At 41.7% G+C, this 15719-nt stretch overlaps 1 protein-coding gene across 2 annotated transcripts; it reads right to left on the reverse strand.

The window, feature by feature from the left end:
• Positions 1-1194: 1194 nt before the first annotated feature.
• On the reverse strand, positions 1195-9328 carry LOC133910201 (protein ZINC INDUCED FACILITATOR-LIKE 1-like). 2 transcript variants are annotated; one of them, XM_062352722.1, is made up of 18 exons: positions 9262-9328; positions 8903-9173; positions 5803-5843; positions 5622-5682; positions 5286-5388; positions 5094-5196; positions 4952-5005; positions 4767-4829; positions 4336-4385; positions 4169-4244; positions 3772-3972; positions 3109-3196; positions 2835-2920; positions 2317-2424; positions 2005-2049; positions 1822-1910; positions 1648-1691; positions 1195-1520 (listed from the first exon to the last, which is right to left on the reverse strand). In XM_062352722.1, exons 2-18 carry the CDS (start codon positions 9075-9077, stop codon positions 1417-1419), a joined length of 1491 nt encoding a protein of 496 aa, XP_062208706.1. In that variant the 5' UTR covers positions 9078-9173; positions 9262-9328; the 3' UTR covers positions 1195-1416. The 2 variants fall into 2 exon arrangements, with proteins under 2 accessions (XP_062208706.1, XP_062208699.1); XM_062352715.1 differs by having other exon boundaries at positions 8903-9324.
• Between the last annotated feature and the right edge of the window lie 6391 nt (positions 9329-15719).

The following is a 15719-nucleotide window of genomic DNA, read 5'->3' on the forward strand; positions in this document are numbered from 1 at the left end:
TGGATCAAGGATCAAGGGGACGTTCCAAATGCGATCAAAGTAGTTTTTGAAGTCTTAGATGAGTGCATGGTTCAGGTCAATCATGTTTTCATTAGAACATGTCACAAAGGACATTTTGAAGTAGGTGATGACTCTATGCATGTCAAGATGTAGACATGTTTATATTTTGCATATGTGAACTTGACTTGTGTTGTCTATATTTTTATGAAAGATTATATGACTTGATGTAATGAGATGGTCCAAATGTTCAGATTGTTTTATAATGTGTTTCTATATTGCTAATATTCTCATAGGATGTGTGATGATATAGAGAGAACTATATATATATATGATGATTTCTTTATTTCATCACATATAAGAAGTGGCTGTGGAAATTTCAGTGACAAAACATGAGCCAATAATAACATTTAATCTCACATTGTATGATAAATAAAATATCATCGAATAGTCTATCTTCCACGACGATAGTATAATCGTCATAAAATGCAAGACGTTTTATGATGATTTCGTGGATTTTGTCACTAAGTATATTCTATAACGTTGATTCTGTGACGAAGTGAGTGACGTGAGAAATACGTCATTATTATTATTCTGTGATAAAAATATCGTTATACCGTGACAATAACCTATCATCATCGATAGCCATATTTTTTGTAATGGCAACACAATACGTATGATTATTATCCTAAGAAAGACTAAAATCTATATAAAATTACGTGTCCTTCTCTTCAATACGTACAATTAATAATCATATATCCATACATAAAATAAGTATTTGTATAATCAACTTCCGATTACACCACGCTTCCAATCTCAGTAAACCATGACAGATCAAGCAATAGTATTGGGCACTAAGAGCTCGAGAAAGTGAGAGAAGAGAGGTCATGCGAGCTCGAGAACTGAGAAGAATTCTTTTTTTCTTTTGGGAGATCACCGTTCATTATTTAACCTTTTCTGTTGATGTTGAGATGGGCTGGGCCACAAAACTAAAGGAGAAAGGAAGTAAAGCCGGTTGGATTTTGGACTTGGCCCAGTTTACATCTTAAAAAAAAAACAAGCTTTTACAAGTGAAGAAAATTACATCTGAATATCTGATTACACATCTAAACGTAAGATGAAAATTATTTGCTGATATAATATGTGAATTCTTTCAGTTTTAAATCAGGCCTGCGTTAGGAGATCAGAAAATAAAAAGATGACAAATCTCATTTCCATTTTATCATATCAATGAAGCATCTGGTGCTTTGGAATCTACACAAAATTCAGAGAATCCTTTACATCTTATTACATGACCGAACAAAAAACAGAAGGTATGGACTGATACAGTTCATGAATTCTTGAAGTTTTAAACCCAAGCCCGCAATCTGGCAGTGCTCCTGATTTAACTCGCAAGTAACAAACTATATGTACACACATTTACAAACGCCCCATTGCATTGGGCAGGGAGAAAAATGGCTTGAACGTCAGTACTAGCCCAATTACCGACACCAAGTTTAGCATCAGGAACAAGATCTGATCACCTGCATGTTGCATAAATGAAACAAGAACATGCACTTAGTAATTTGTATTTAGCTGCCTAACATCCTAGGCATCATAAGTAATGCAATTAGCAAGCGTGGAAGAGCCATGTATTTGTCGTTTGTATACCTGGTAAGAACAACCCACTTATGTGCTTCTGAGCCAAAGAAAACCTGTAAAAAGGCAAGAAATGAAGTTAAGCGATTGGAATTGCTTGCTTGCAAGCCAAACAAATGTTGATCATATTATTCTGGGAAACAAACATCAGATTTCTAGCCATAGAAAAGAAAAAAAAGTACTTACAGAATTCCTGCTGCTGCTGGAGCTACAGCTTTGAACATTGACATCAGAGTCACAGAGATGCCATTTGCAACACCTCTTTGTTCTTGTGTCTGCACATGTTTCATCAAACAAGTTAGAATCTAGGCAAATGATAGAGCAAATTTATTGAGATAAATGAGCCTATTGGACAGGATTGATGCGTACCACTGCGGTGTTTTGCAGAATATTGCACGCAATAGTAATCGTAGCCTGTTTCATTCAAATAACACATTAGAATCTGTTCATGATAAAATTTCCTTGTAAAATTACTGAGCTTATTTTCTCTAACAAGATTGCTATACAGTTTTATTTGTACTCTTTCTCTTCATAGGAGGCAGAAAAACAATAACATTATCAGCAATTTTGCTAAACTAGAATTAAAAAATGTGGAATTATGTCAACACAGATGAGATTCAAATTTTCCCTATTCTAGCTAGTTGCTGATGGCGATAAAAGAGATCGAAGAAACTGACTCACAGCGAACATATTCTTCAAAAGCGAAGCTATGTTGATAAGTATTTTGAGCTCCGGCCCATGTAGGTTGGCCATGAAGGGATATGTTGCGAGGAGAAGTATCGACAAGATCTACAAATCGAACAACCATTGGAATTTGGTACTTGAAAGGATAAATCAGATTAAAGAATTATCTTAACAAAGATAGGGATTTGCTTCAATACACCTCTTTTAGAAATATTTGTGGGTAACACACCCACAGTTTCCATAAAAAAAATCAATGAATATTCTCTCCTCCACCTAATATTCATATTCACACACACACACAGATATATATATATAACCATCACTTTTTCTTTTTTATATAATGAAATAATGAAAATACAACTCTAGACCTCTGCACCTTCAACTAAACTTAGGTTATTAGGTTGATGCATATTTGTTTCCCCACGTAATATAAACTATTTATTTAGATTCTTAATTTATTTTTTTTACAAGAGGTGTATTGATGCAAACTTCACAAAGATGTATTTCTCACATACCGCCGCGGGACGGAATGGCTTAATTGGTCCAAAATGCTTGGCAAGGAAAGGATAAATAGCAAGTTGATATACCAGAACACCAAAACCTACAAAAATCAAATGAAATTGTTATCAGGTAAATAATTCAACGGCAATGCTTCCACGAAGTGGTAAAGATGCATGCTATTTATGTGCTAATTTAATTCATTTTGGAGATTATGTCTCTCTAACTCTCTTTTTGGCAAGGGATTGTGTAATAATTCTTAGCTTAAAAACTTGGAAAAATATCACATACCTGAGAAGGCTAGCACAGTACCAACATCCTGGGATGTCAAACTCAGGCCTCGGAATTTTCTGCTGCTCACTGCCCAGAGTGAAAATATCTGAAGATGATATTTCAAGAACATATTAGCATTCTCCATGTGCAGCTTATCAGCTATTTCAAGGGATACAATGCTATACTGGCATTCTGTTATATTCAGTTGTTAAATAAGTTACTCTCAATCTCTCATGGTTCAGGGTATGTTTGGTTTCTTTATCCAGCCTTGCCTAGCAAGACTAGAGGACAAGCAAGCAAGGACGGAGCCAGAAAAAAAAATCACTCGGGAGGCCAAATAGGAAGAGCTGAATATTAGGGATGCCAAATACATTTTTTTTATTTTACATGAAAAAATCTAGTAGCATATAGAAGAAATCATCAACCATAGGGGATGCTAGGGCTCCCCTTAGCCCCTCCCTGCTCCGTCCTTGCAAGCAAGCATATTTGTTCCTTTGCTTGGTTTGAATTTGGGCAAGGTGGGCAAGGATTTCCTTGCTTTTGAGAGAGAGAGAGCAAAATTGACTCTCCTCTTCTAGCAAGGTTTGCATTGACTAACCTTGCCAAGTAAAGCTAGCGGGCAAGGGTGGGCAAAGAAATTAAACATACCCTTAAAACTTAGAAATATAGAATAGAAATCACCTCAAGATAAGCTGTGTCATGGAGAGAAAAGATACAGTAGAGGATTACTGCTGACATCAGTTGCCAGTTCTTTAGCAGGTTCTTTGTAGATTCACCTCTAGATTCTTTAGCTTTTCCACCTTCTAAATTCGAGTCGCCAACTTGTGCCTCCAGTTCATCGATAACTTCTACTTTGTCATCATGGTGAAAGTGCAGTGTTTCCTGAGAAAATGGGATAAATGATAAGGAACTTTCTCCGAGTCTAAAGAAAAATTTGAAAGAAATGACTTTTTTGGGAAGTACTGGAAATTTGTACTGAACGGAGGTGGAGGCATATCATTCCAGATTTATTTTCTTGAAGGGATGATGAGAGCTGGATTTTCAATGGAAAAATCATAAGGGAGATGATGTGGTGTACCGGAAGCCAAATGCATGCAATACATGATCCTGCTGCTAGTACCGATATGACGAAGCAAGGGAGGAAGTATGGAAACCTGAAAGTAGATGCAAATTTCATAGGTTTATCTTATGCTAAAAAAGATACAAAATTTAATATAATAGAAATAGTATGAGCAATAAATTTACCTCCCAAATATGGACTCTTCGGAGAAAAGATTTGGGTACTTATGTGCAGGCTAATACAGGATACAGGATAGATAATGTTAGTCATGTATTTTTGCAATTGTTGGTTTATTGGACTATTAGATGCAAATCTTCTCCATACTTGTGAAAGACTTAATCTTAGTTAATAAGCTGGAAAAAGCATGAAGTTAACCAAATAATATATTTACACTAACTTTGTTCCATATGCACTATTTTTGCAATCTTGTTGGATGAAATTTTAAAATTCAACATTATTGTTTGGTAACTGAACAGCTATCCTCTTTGTAACTCTACCGTGTTTACTTGAGTTCTATGCATGAGATGTCAGCTCAGATGAAGTGAAACATGATGAAGGTACACTTTAGTATTTCCAAATTTAGCTTTTCTTGCTATCGCAGTGCACTTATCCAAACCTGTGCAAGAAACCCTCCAATAGCTGGTCCGACAACAAGAGCGATTGCTCGTGAAGATGTAACCTAGGACATAATGTTAGACATAAGTTAGCTACAAGTCAAAACAAACATTACAAACTGAAGAATTTGTTCAAAGGAAGAAGTTGAAGGTTTGAAATGCAAAACACAAAAGAGATAATTCTTACAAGAGAGATTCCTAGAGCTTGGTGCTCTTTCCTGCAGACTTCTGAAGCATAGGCCTGGAAAATGCAGATGCAGCCATGAGCATCTAATATATACCTAAATGTCATTTGCTGATTAGGGCCAGCCATCCACACAGCGAGTTACCTTGATTGGTCCTAGTATACCACAGAGCAACCCAAGTAACCCCCTAGTTACAATTGCCATCCAGTAAGTTGTGCTAAGGCCAAACAGTGTGTTAAACACTATTCTGAAAAAAAAAACAAGGTTTACTTCAGCCCAACTGATTTATGGAGTACTGAGTATGATCTCACAATGTGGCTGAATGCTCATCCATACACTGAAAGGATGCTGATCACAATGCAGGGCTTCCGTCCATACTTGTCAGCAAACATGCCCCATGGCACAGCACTGATTGTTCTTCCAAGGAAATAAGTTGCCCCTTCAAGACAGATTACAGTCAGTAAGACAGTATCTAGTAAGGACAATTACCGTAGTCGAATGGCGATAGTAACTGCGGGCTAACAGACTTGTTTGATGACAATGCACATATGACATGCCGTCGTTTCGGAAAAAAAAAACAATGCACATATGACATTAGCTTTTTGAGAGTATAGATACATCCACGCAAGTGGTGAAATCGATCTCAACCATGAGAGGAGGCACTGCGCTCACCAACAAAACCAGCATAGAACCCAATGTCTTGCTCTTGCTTTGCGACTCTCAAGTCCCTGATCTGTTATATTATAACAAAGGCAAAGGAATTGATAACCATTTTATTTCTGAATTCATTGAGTAGCAGGTTTTCTGCACGTTAATGAAGGTAAATATTGATATTTTAAACATCTGTACATACCATGAAGTACAGATAAGGGAACAATGACTGGATCGGCATAGCTGGAATAGAAAAAAAATTGAGGGGTTAATGAACAATAGATAAAACTAATTTGATGTGATTGAACAGAGAAAAACTGACAAGAAAAATGCAAGTATAATGTGTGACAGATCAATGAAATGTCCAAAAAATGTTTTTTAAATGAGTGATAAAAATGAATATGTTGGCACTTTCGTGCCACTAAAGTTGCCCAATCAATATATCATAGCCTTTGTTAAAAAAAGTATATATCATAGCCACCAGGTGTACTTGCATGTTTTCACTAGTTCGATGGTCCGAACAGACAACCCATGGAGGCCATGCACGATCACTCTGAATCTTACTGACAATGATCCTACAGCTATACTGGTAGCGACAGTCACCGAGCTGCTTGACATTTCAAAAGGGGATGACCAGATCAATGCCTGCAGACGGGACACATTGATGTAGAGGAAGTCCATGTACGGTATCCGACCGCTGGCCTGCACTCCTGCCGAGCCTTCCCATTGCCCAGCAATGGTGCGCCGCTGGCGCCGCCGGACATGATCTCGGCGGCAGGCCGCGCCGGAGAGGTCGCCTGCCGGTGCTAGATGGACGTGCTACGTGACTCCTCCCAGCCGTGCCGGTGCCGCCGTGCGGGTGTTGCTACCTGAAAGGACATCGAGATGGTCGAGTGGGTTCTGGGAGTTGCAGGGCATGATGTTTGTTGGCAAGAGCTGATCAATGGAGTTTAATCGGAGCAGTGATCCGTAGAAGCTGTGATCTTAGGTCATCTCCAGCAACTATCTTAAATTTTCATCCTTAAAAACACTATTACAGCATCTCCTATCACTATTACAGCATCTCCTATCACTATTACATCTCCAGCAGCTACCTTATTTTCTACCTTCTACCTCTCTTTTTCTCTCTCTGGCCCGCTGGCAGCCTCTGTGAACAGACTGCTACAGTAGTTCCGCAAAGTTGCTGGCTCGTTTTCCCTCTCCGCAGCACTGTAGCACCGGAGACCGATTCTGCTCGAGCTGCCACAGTACCTGCAAAACACTGTAGCAGCCGGATCTGCAGAAATACCTCCTCTGATGGAGATGGCCTTAAGATTTTCCTTTCCTGGATTTCCTTTCTTGTTTTAGTTTTTGTCGTCTTTGGTTTAATTGGCTAAATTTAGGTGGCGGGATCAATGGGTTTGGCTGAGTCTGTTGTGCCGTTTGGAACCGACGGCTTCACCGCCAGTTGTATTTGGTACGACTCCGGCTCTTTATTTCACATTATATCTTAAACTTGTAAGTTAAAACAAAATAATTTAAATCTTTATTTTTATACTAAAAGAAATAAAATGACTCATCGAAATATTTTTTATGAATTAACTCTACGAATTTCTAAAAATAGAAATACTTTTTAAATACGGAACAGAAGTCGAACTCCCACCGACTTCCTTCACCTATAGAGTTTTATCACTGGACTACAACACCGTCTGCACCGGCTCTGAGAATTAGAGCCAAATAGATAAGTATGTTATCGATCAGCGAATGGACGAGATGGGACTGGAGACTGGACCATGGCCGCGAAAGGGAAGGCCGGCTTTCTTTCAATGGAAGCAGATGGAGACCACTGAAGCCAGACGGATGACTTTCAATTTGTAGGTATATATAGCATTACAGCTCCTCCGCAGCATCTATAGCTAGATCTGTATCTTTCATGACCACGCAAAAAAGAAAAAAGAAAGAAAGTCTAGGTCCGTCGCGGTCCACGCGCGCATCTCTCTTACAGCTACGTTCCTAGCTTGTGGCGGGCTCTTCACCACTCACGGCACGACCCATGCATCCCATCGAAACGGCCGGCGGGAGAAGAGTCGACGTTGTACGTAGTTTCCGCGAAACTTCCTGACGTGCGGATCACCGGAGTCCGGCCTCCAGAAGCAAGGGTTTCCATTCCGGCGAGCAATGGATGGACAGCACGCCCTACCAGGCGATAGATGCAATTCCTAACTAACAGTCAATAGGTCCATGGAGGGCGTCTTTTTCACCCTGACACCGACTTGCCCTCAGTGCCTGCAGTCGGCCTGACGTACAACATGCATGCCCCGTCCTGCTTCCTCATCACAACGGAACGGAGGCCTATTGATTCCCCCGTTCACGATCTAACGGCTGACTAAAGTCGCGTTACTGTAGCACCCATGACTTTGCTCCGTTCTAACGAACTAGCATAGTTCAATACAGTACAACTAGTGGAATCGTGCGCCTACGCCACAACCAATTTTTGTTGTACAGAATATAACAAAAGAAGACTAAAAAATTAGATTCATCAATTTTAGGCATCTCTATATTTATTTATAAATTTATCAATATTTAACATATTCATTTAATTATAGTGAAAACAATGGTACTTTTATGCATGTATATAATTTTAACATGTATACGACAGTAATACATACCTAATTAAATTTGTTTCATATTTTTTAGTTTTAGATATTTTCCTGTGCATTTTAGATTATTTCAACCAATTTATCAATATAACTATTATTACTTTTCTAGAATTTTCCAAAAAATTATGTGTACATATATACACATATACGTGGGACCCACACAAACTGTAGCTACAGTACTTAACCCCTTAGAATTGCTTCAAATTTAGCCCTTTAATATATGTAATAGATTCGTTCATTGGGCAAACGGTTTATTCATTAAGAAGAGTACTACAGTACTCCTTTTATTTCTCGATCCCCTGGTTAATCACTTATTAGCTAGTTTACTGTTTTTAATCGGGGGGCTCCGCTGCCGTTTCTTCAGAAATTCTTTCGTGCTTGCATCACCTTAATTTACAAAAGGCTACGGTAATATGCGAGTTTTTGTTCGATTCTCGCACTTTCCCCTTTTCTTGTTGTTTACGTTGGTCTAGCTAGGTCCCAAAAGTGAGTGATCATGGACGCATCACCAAGGAAGAAGTTAAATATGTATCTTAGTAGAATAATACACGAACAGATGATGCATGCAGAAGAAAGCTAGCTAGCTCTAAGCTAACGGATGACCAAAGAACCAAGAAGAAGCACGCCATGAGAGAGAGAGTGGAAAGAGATCGATCGACTCACAGGCGGTGAGGCAGACGACCCAGATGTAGAAGAAGTTGAGGTACGGGATGCCGGTGCTGGTCTTGTTGATCTCGTCCAGCCGGCACCCGGGGCACCCCTCGTGGTGCTTCCTCCTCGCAGCACCCAGCAATGGCGCCGCCGCCCCGGCCACCGCGCCGTTCTCGCCGGCGGCCATCTAGTTTCGGTCCTCGGTCTCGCCGGCGCTGAAGAAGGACGGCCCGCTCGATGCACCTCTCTCCCTCTCCTCCCCGTGCCTTGAATAGCTACCTAGCTATAGAGTGGTGATAGTCGCAGAAGATGTAAAGAAGACCCGAGATCTATCGCCTAGTAGCTAACTAATGAAGCAGTAACGTACGTACGTACGTGGCGTGTGGCCTGGAGTAGAAGCTAGCCTGCAGTTTTCGCTAGGCGCCGGTGATGACTCCGTGACGAGCGAGCAAGGGAGGAGGGTGTTCTTATATATATATTATTATAGACGTCCGGTGCACACGGGCAGGGCCAGGCCGCCATCCCTCGGCACACGTGCGCCTTGTTCGCTAGCTACAACACGTACGGCCGGTGAGTCGAGTTAATCCGGCCGGCCGCTCCCGCCGCGGCAGGGTTTTAGACGTAATTAACCCGGCCGTACACTAAACACAGAGGTCATTGATTATTCCGCCACGTGAGGAGAATTTCATGGGCGGGCCAAAATTATTCCAAAGCTCTTGACCTTCCTGCACCAGCTCCTCCTCACCCTTTCTTCAATTCTCTGTGCGCAACGAGAGTAGGAATGGCAATAGGGTACATCGGTTACTTTGTGCGCAACAGGAATAGGGATAGTAATTGGATACAGTGAGTACGGGTAGTGCTCACTTATACCCTATAAGCTGTTTTTTTACCCATTCATATGTATACTACAAATATCTATGGGTAAAGAGTCAATCCTAAACTCATCATCTACGGGAATACCTGTTTACCCGCGAGGCGTTGAGACGGGTTGGGGTGAGGCAACATGACAGGACGACATGACGAGGCAACACGGTAGCGGGGTGACACGACGCGGCGGGGGCGACGAGGCTAGCCGGTGCGGGGCGGACCATGGCGGGGTGGGACTGCATGAGGAAGGGGGTGCGTGCTGGGCAGCTGGGGGCAAGGTTGAAGAGGAGAGAATAGAGTATTTACGATGTAGAATGTTAGAGTTTGATGGAATGATCCACTTATAATGTATACAGGTATATAGGTTTTGTAGGTATAAATATATCTTACTTATACCCGTACCTATCTACTCGTCGAGTTATATTTTTTAGCCACGAATGTATCCGTGAATATCAAATACTATCTATACCTACTTTATTCAGCTATTTACTCACAGATAAAAGAGTAATTACGGATATGTACAATATAAATGAAATGGAAAGCAAAGAAAATATTTACTTACAAAATATTGGCCATAGAAAATCCTCTTAGGCACCCCATTCCCCCACTACAACATGGGAATCCGTGCGGTACCCAGAAAAGACCAAAGTCACTTTTAACACGGCGCACAGAAACAACTTGCTTGAGTTGATAGATATCGATCGATCTAGCATTATTTTCTAAGTAAAAGAAAAGAAAACTAGAAAGTAGTAAAACAGCTTGAGTCATCGCGCCGCCTCCTCGGGCGCCCCCCTTCACTGCGCAACTGCCTCCGTGTGGCCCCTCTCTCACCATGCAGTGATGGGTTTAGGACTTTCAATCTGAGTGTACATACTATAATATATAATATATAATTATTTTTTATAACTATAAATATTAAATTATATTAATATTTAAAGTATAAATTATTCATAATTAGTTAGGATGGTATCATCCTCAACTTGCATATGGTAATGTTAAGCATATGATAATTTTAAGCATATGAGTATGTGAGCATATGAACAAATACACAAAAACAGGACATAAACCGCAAAGAAAAAAGAATGCAGCACATAATCTCATTTTGCGTATAAATAGGATACATGTTGCTGTTAACTTTCTGGAAAACATCGGGGCATTTCCTTCAGCTGTTTAAATGCTGTCAACACAAGCTATATGACACGCATGGTTGTATATATTTAGACATTTAGTTTAAATGGGTTTCTTATTCTTAGCTAACTCCTGTACTAATTATAAGCCTTCCTCCATTTCCATGGCTCTGTTCCCTTCCTCTTCCCCTGCATATATCCTTGCACATCGTCCTTGTTTTGATAGGGTCGTCCAATATTTCTCAGAGTCCTCAATCCTCATGTCCTAAGAGGAATTGTTGAATCCTCCTGAGGCCCCCTTGCTTCTCACAGACTGACATACACCGTTGTGATGTTACAACAGAAGTGCATTCCTCGATTGACTCTCGTTTCCCAAAATTACGGTTCACTGATTTTGTCATATTACACTGCATCGTCACACACACACACACTCAATTAATTGTTTTGATTGCTTATGTTTGATAAGAAGAACCATTTATCTCAGCTAGAAAGAACCTGATTCACAGTTTCAATCTACGTTTACCATAATTTCACTTTGGTTATGGACTGATTTTCTGTCCAGAAAAGGCTATAAATCTCCTTTCTTGCCAACCTGATTCGTCATATCAAGATAAAATTTGCACATCAGGTGGTATCAGGAAGGAACAACCTGTGGTGAAATCAAATTTGTTGGAGGTCTTATCGTGGTGCTCGGAGAGGCGGTCATCGACGGGGATGGCGGAGCCGAAGGCGAGGATCACATTCTACTACTTGAGTGGCTCGGTGAACCTGAGTTGGAAGGCGAGGTAGTTCTTGGCCTGCTGCACGAGCAAGGTGTGGTCGTGGTCATTGGAGATGAGGAACTCTAGTCGGCGACCACCTGGGAGCCTGGAAGGGGGTCTTGCCACTCTGGGAGAACTGCTTGAGGTCCGCAAGACCCGTCTTGCCCATCCACCCCACCATGGTGCCCGCCTTCCATCATTGCGTTGCCCGCCATCGCCGTGCACGTGGGGCCATGGCATGCGCAGCCCACCGTCGCCGTGTACGAGGGGCTGCAATCCGCGGCGCTGAAAGTGCATTTAGGCCCTCTATGTGAGTTTTCATGATTGACGACAAATAATTAAGGGACTAATGTATTCAATGAGTATTTGAATAGGTAAAAGTCCCATTGTTTGAAGCAACACGACATTAGTGGACCCCAAAAATTGAAGGAAGAAGACGGTGAACAATTTACTCTTTAAAATACTCTTTTATTTTTGAAATTGAGTATAGTACCACCATACTATTAAGAGGGGTGCAAAGCTGTAGTTTGATTTTAATCTTAGTGCTCAAAAGGATCTACACTAAGTCTAGAAAGCGACACAAGCTCACGCCTTAAACAACGAGTTGAATCCTTTTGTGTGACATCAGATGTTCCAAAGTTGATATCAGATGTTCCGAGATCATCAGTTGTTCTGAAATTTCAGAACATAGGGTTCTCAGTTTGAGCTTCTTTTTAATATTGGATGTTTCAATGTGAGTCAGAACATCCGACTTTCTCATGTTTAGAGGTCTCAGTTTGGAATTAAAATTCAATATCGGATGTTCCAATAAGTTGGATCGGATGTTTCGATCAAGTCAAAACATTTGGTTTTAGCGAACATAGACATTTTGGCCTCAATTTAAATTTTCCAGATTGGATGTTCCGATGTGTTGTTTTTACCAGATCTGAGTTGATTTTTGAAGTAAAAATATGTTATTTTGAACTGATTGGATGCTTCGATATGGAGTTCAGAACATATGATGTGGGCTGAAAAGGTGTGCAACATCTAGTTTTTAAAGGGGCCTCTTTATATACCCCTTCCCCCTTTTACTCCACACTGCCTGCCCATTTCGAATCAGATAGCTCTCTATAGCAAAAAGCCCCTCTCCTCTCCCAAGAAAGTATTCCACCTTTGAGAGGGATTTGAAAAACAGAGTTTGAGTGCTAGAATTCAAAAGTTGATCTTTGAGCATTAAGTGTCATCTCCAAGCTCTTGTGTTTGCATTATTTTCTCTTGGAGTTTGAGAACTCATAGATGGTAAGGAGTTGCTCACGAGCCACCAACACGTTTGTGGTGCGCGGTGAGAAAGTTTGTGAAGGTCGGATTTTGCCTCTAAAATAGAAGAAATATCACAAGAAAGTCGAGGAGTGCTTTGTGCAACCTTGGGAGAAAAATGTTTGAAAGAGACACGTATCAAGTGTGATTGAGCCCCTCAAAGGAGACACAAGATTCCCCCAAGGATCTGAACTTCGGGAACAACATCATCGTCTCTCTGTTCTTCAATTATTTCACATATTTTCTTTACTTTATTGCAAGTTCATAAATTGCTTTGTATCAATCCTAGGGTTTATATCTCCTATAGGATTGCACCTTGTTACTTGATTTAAAGTAGATTTAAATTTCGTATATAATTTCATTAAAACAAAATTTCAACTTATTTAGGTTTTTTTAAAAAAAAAGGCCTATTAACCCCCGTAGGCCACCATCTCGATGCTTGAATTGGTATAAGAGCCTAATCTCTTTAAATTAGGTTTAATTGTCTAGAAAAATCTAGGATGGTGGGTAAGGAAGTAGGTCCTATCAAAGGAGGAGCAAGAATTCCATATGATTACTCAACGAGTCCTTCCGTGCCTTAATATGTGCATGGTTCCTTCGATAGAGCACCATATTTTGATAGTATTCATTATGCATCATGGAAGCATAAGATGAAAATGCATTTGAAATCTATTAATCCTTCTATTTGACCCATAGTAGAAAATGGCTATATTTTGCAGAACTCAGACAATCCCACTGTCAAAGATGACATCAATGAACACAAGAATGCTGAAGCCGCAAATGCTATCTTTAGTGCTTTGAGTGGAGATGAGTTCAAATGGGTTGCCAGACCTTAGAGTGCAAAGCAGATTTGGGACATGCCCTGTGACATACATGAAGGCACCTCAAGCGTCTATGAGTCCAAGCTTAAGCTTCTCAAGAGCAAATTGGATCGGTTCATCATGAGTGATGTTGAAACCCTAAGTGAGATGTACAATCACCTAAATTTCCTAGTCAATGAGATCAAAGGGCTTGAAAGTAAGGAGAAGACTGGCAATTTCATTATCAAGAGGATGCTCCGAGCAATCACTCTAAGAAATGTCATTGGTGACTCTCATTCTTGAGCGATATTACTTTGAGAAGCTAACACCTTATAATGTCCTTGGAAGGATTCTAGCTTATGACTTGATGCAACAAGACTCCAAGGAAGTCTATGATATCAATAATCCAAGTTCAAGCTCCAATAAACAAAATCTTGCATTAAAGGCCAGAAGAGAAGTTGAAGAAAGCACTAGTGAAGAACAAAGTGAAGACCACTGTTGGGGGGGGGGAATAAGCCAGCATGAGGATAATGGTTGAAGATTACTATCCAGGTCCCCACGGAGCCTTGATCTACGGATCCTCAGCTAAAGGCTCGACCTCTGAGGTCATCAGGTCCCTCCACGGTACCTCTTTGTACTTACGAAGCCTTCCCTTGGCTTAACTGGCTCAACCTCCCGAAGCCTCCGCCTCCCAAAGGCTCAGCCTCCCGAAGCGTCAGCCTCCTCAAAGCATTCACCTCCCGGATCCATGCCTCCCGAGACCCCCGCCTCGGGATGATCGAGCCACCTTCCCGAAGACAGCAGGGTGATTCAGCAGTCCCTAGGAAGATCTACCGAAAGGAGAGCGTCGGTCACGCTTTGCCTGCCAAGAAGTGATCGGCATTAAAGGCCTAGGCTGATGGGCACCACTCTGACACCTTGGCGTGATGGAGGCTATCTTGACACCCCTGATAACGAGGCGCCGGGCCACAATTGGCGACCGGCTCGCTGCACTGGAGGGGGCAGGCACCACGATAGTTACCACGGTGGATGTTTACGTCCCTAATAGTATAGAAAGTAGTTATCAGGGATGAGGCCTAGTAATTTGGTCAGGTCTTAGATATTCGTACATTATGATAACTTGTACGTCAAGCTACACATGACCCTATAAATAGGGGGTCATGGTTGTCTAGGAAAGACAAGGCATAAAAAGACGGACACAGAACACGAATCACAGCAAACCTGTGATCCCCCCAGATCAATTCATTTTCCTACCATCAATATACTTGTGGTGTTCCTTCCTTCAAACTTCATCTCCAAGCTTGAGTCTTCTCCTTAGAAGAAACTCTCGCCATATTTGTTGGGGCAAGATGAACTCTTTCTCCAACAGCACATCGTTCATGGGGACTCGAACACAGAAGTGCTAAGAGAGGTAGGAATCCACCAGGAAAACCACCAGAAAATCGGCTAAAATCGCCGTACCCACCATTGCAAGCATTCAACCGTATGCATGGCTGCCTCGGCCATACGCATCGTATGCATGCTCCAGCCCCACCACTGTGTGAGATGGTGTTCCTCCGACCTTGGTCAACCCAGAACCTTGTGTCGGTACAGGAACTCCAGATGGTGCAGAGGCCTTCCAGCCCCTGCTCAACAAAGACCTCATTACCTCAGGAGAGGACGCGGCCGAAGCCACAGCCAAGCAAGCCGCCTTCCAATGGTTTTGGGCGATCCAGCCCAGGAATGCTCCCAACTAGACTTGGTCCCCAGGTATCCCCTTCGACCACACCCGAAATACCCCGAGCGAGCCAACATCTTCAGAAAGTCTGTCCACCCAGCGCCCTCCTTGGGCCCCTCAGGCAAGAAAGGGTTCCAAGGAGACGGAGGGCTTTGGGAGGCACGGATCCCGCCAGCGCCTCCGATGCCGCCCTCGCAACGCCAACCGCGCGCAGGAAACCCCAAGCCCGCCTCATCTAGGGAGGCATAGTCAGAACCACTT

This window comes from Phragmites australis, chromosome 1 (assembly GCF_958298935.1).
Source record: "Phragmites australis chromosome 1, lpPhrAust1.1, whole genome shotgun sequence".
Taxonomy (NCBI): domain Eukaryota; kingdom Viridiplantae; phylum Streptophyta; class Magnoliopsida; order Poales; family Poaceae; genus Phragmites; species Phragmites australis.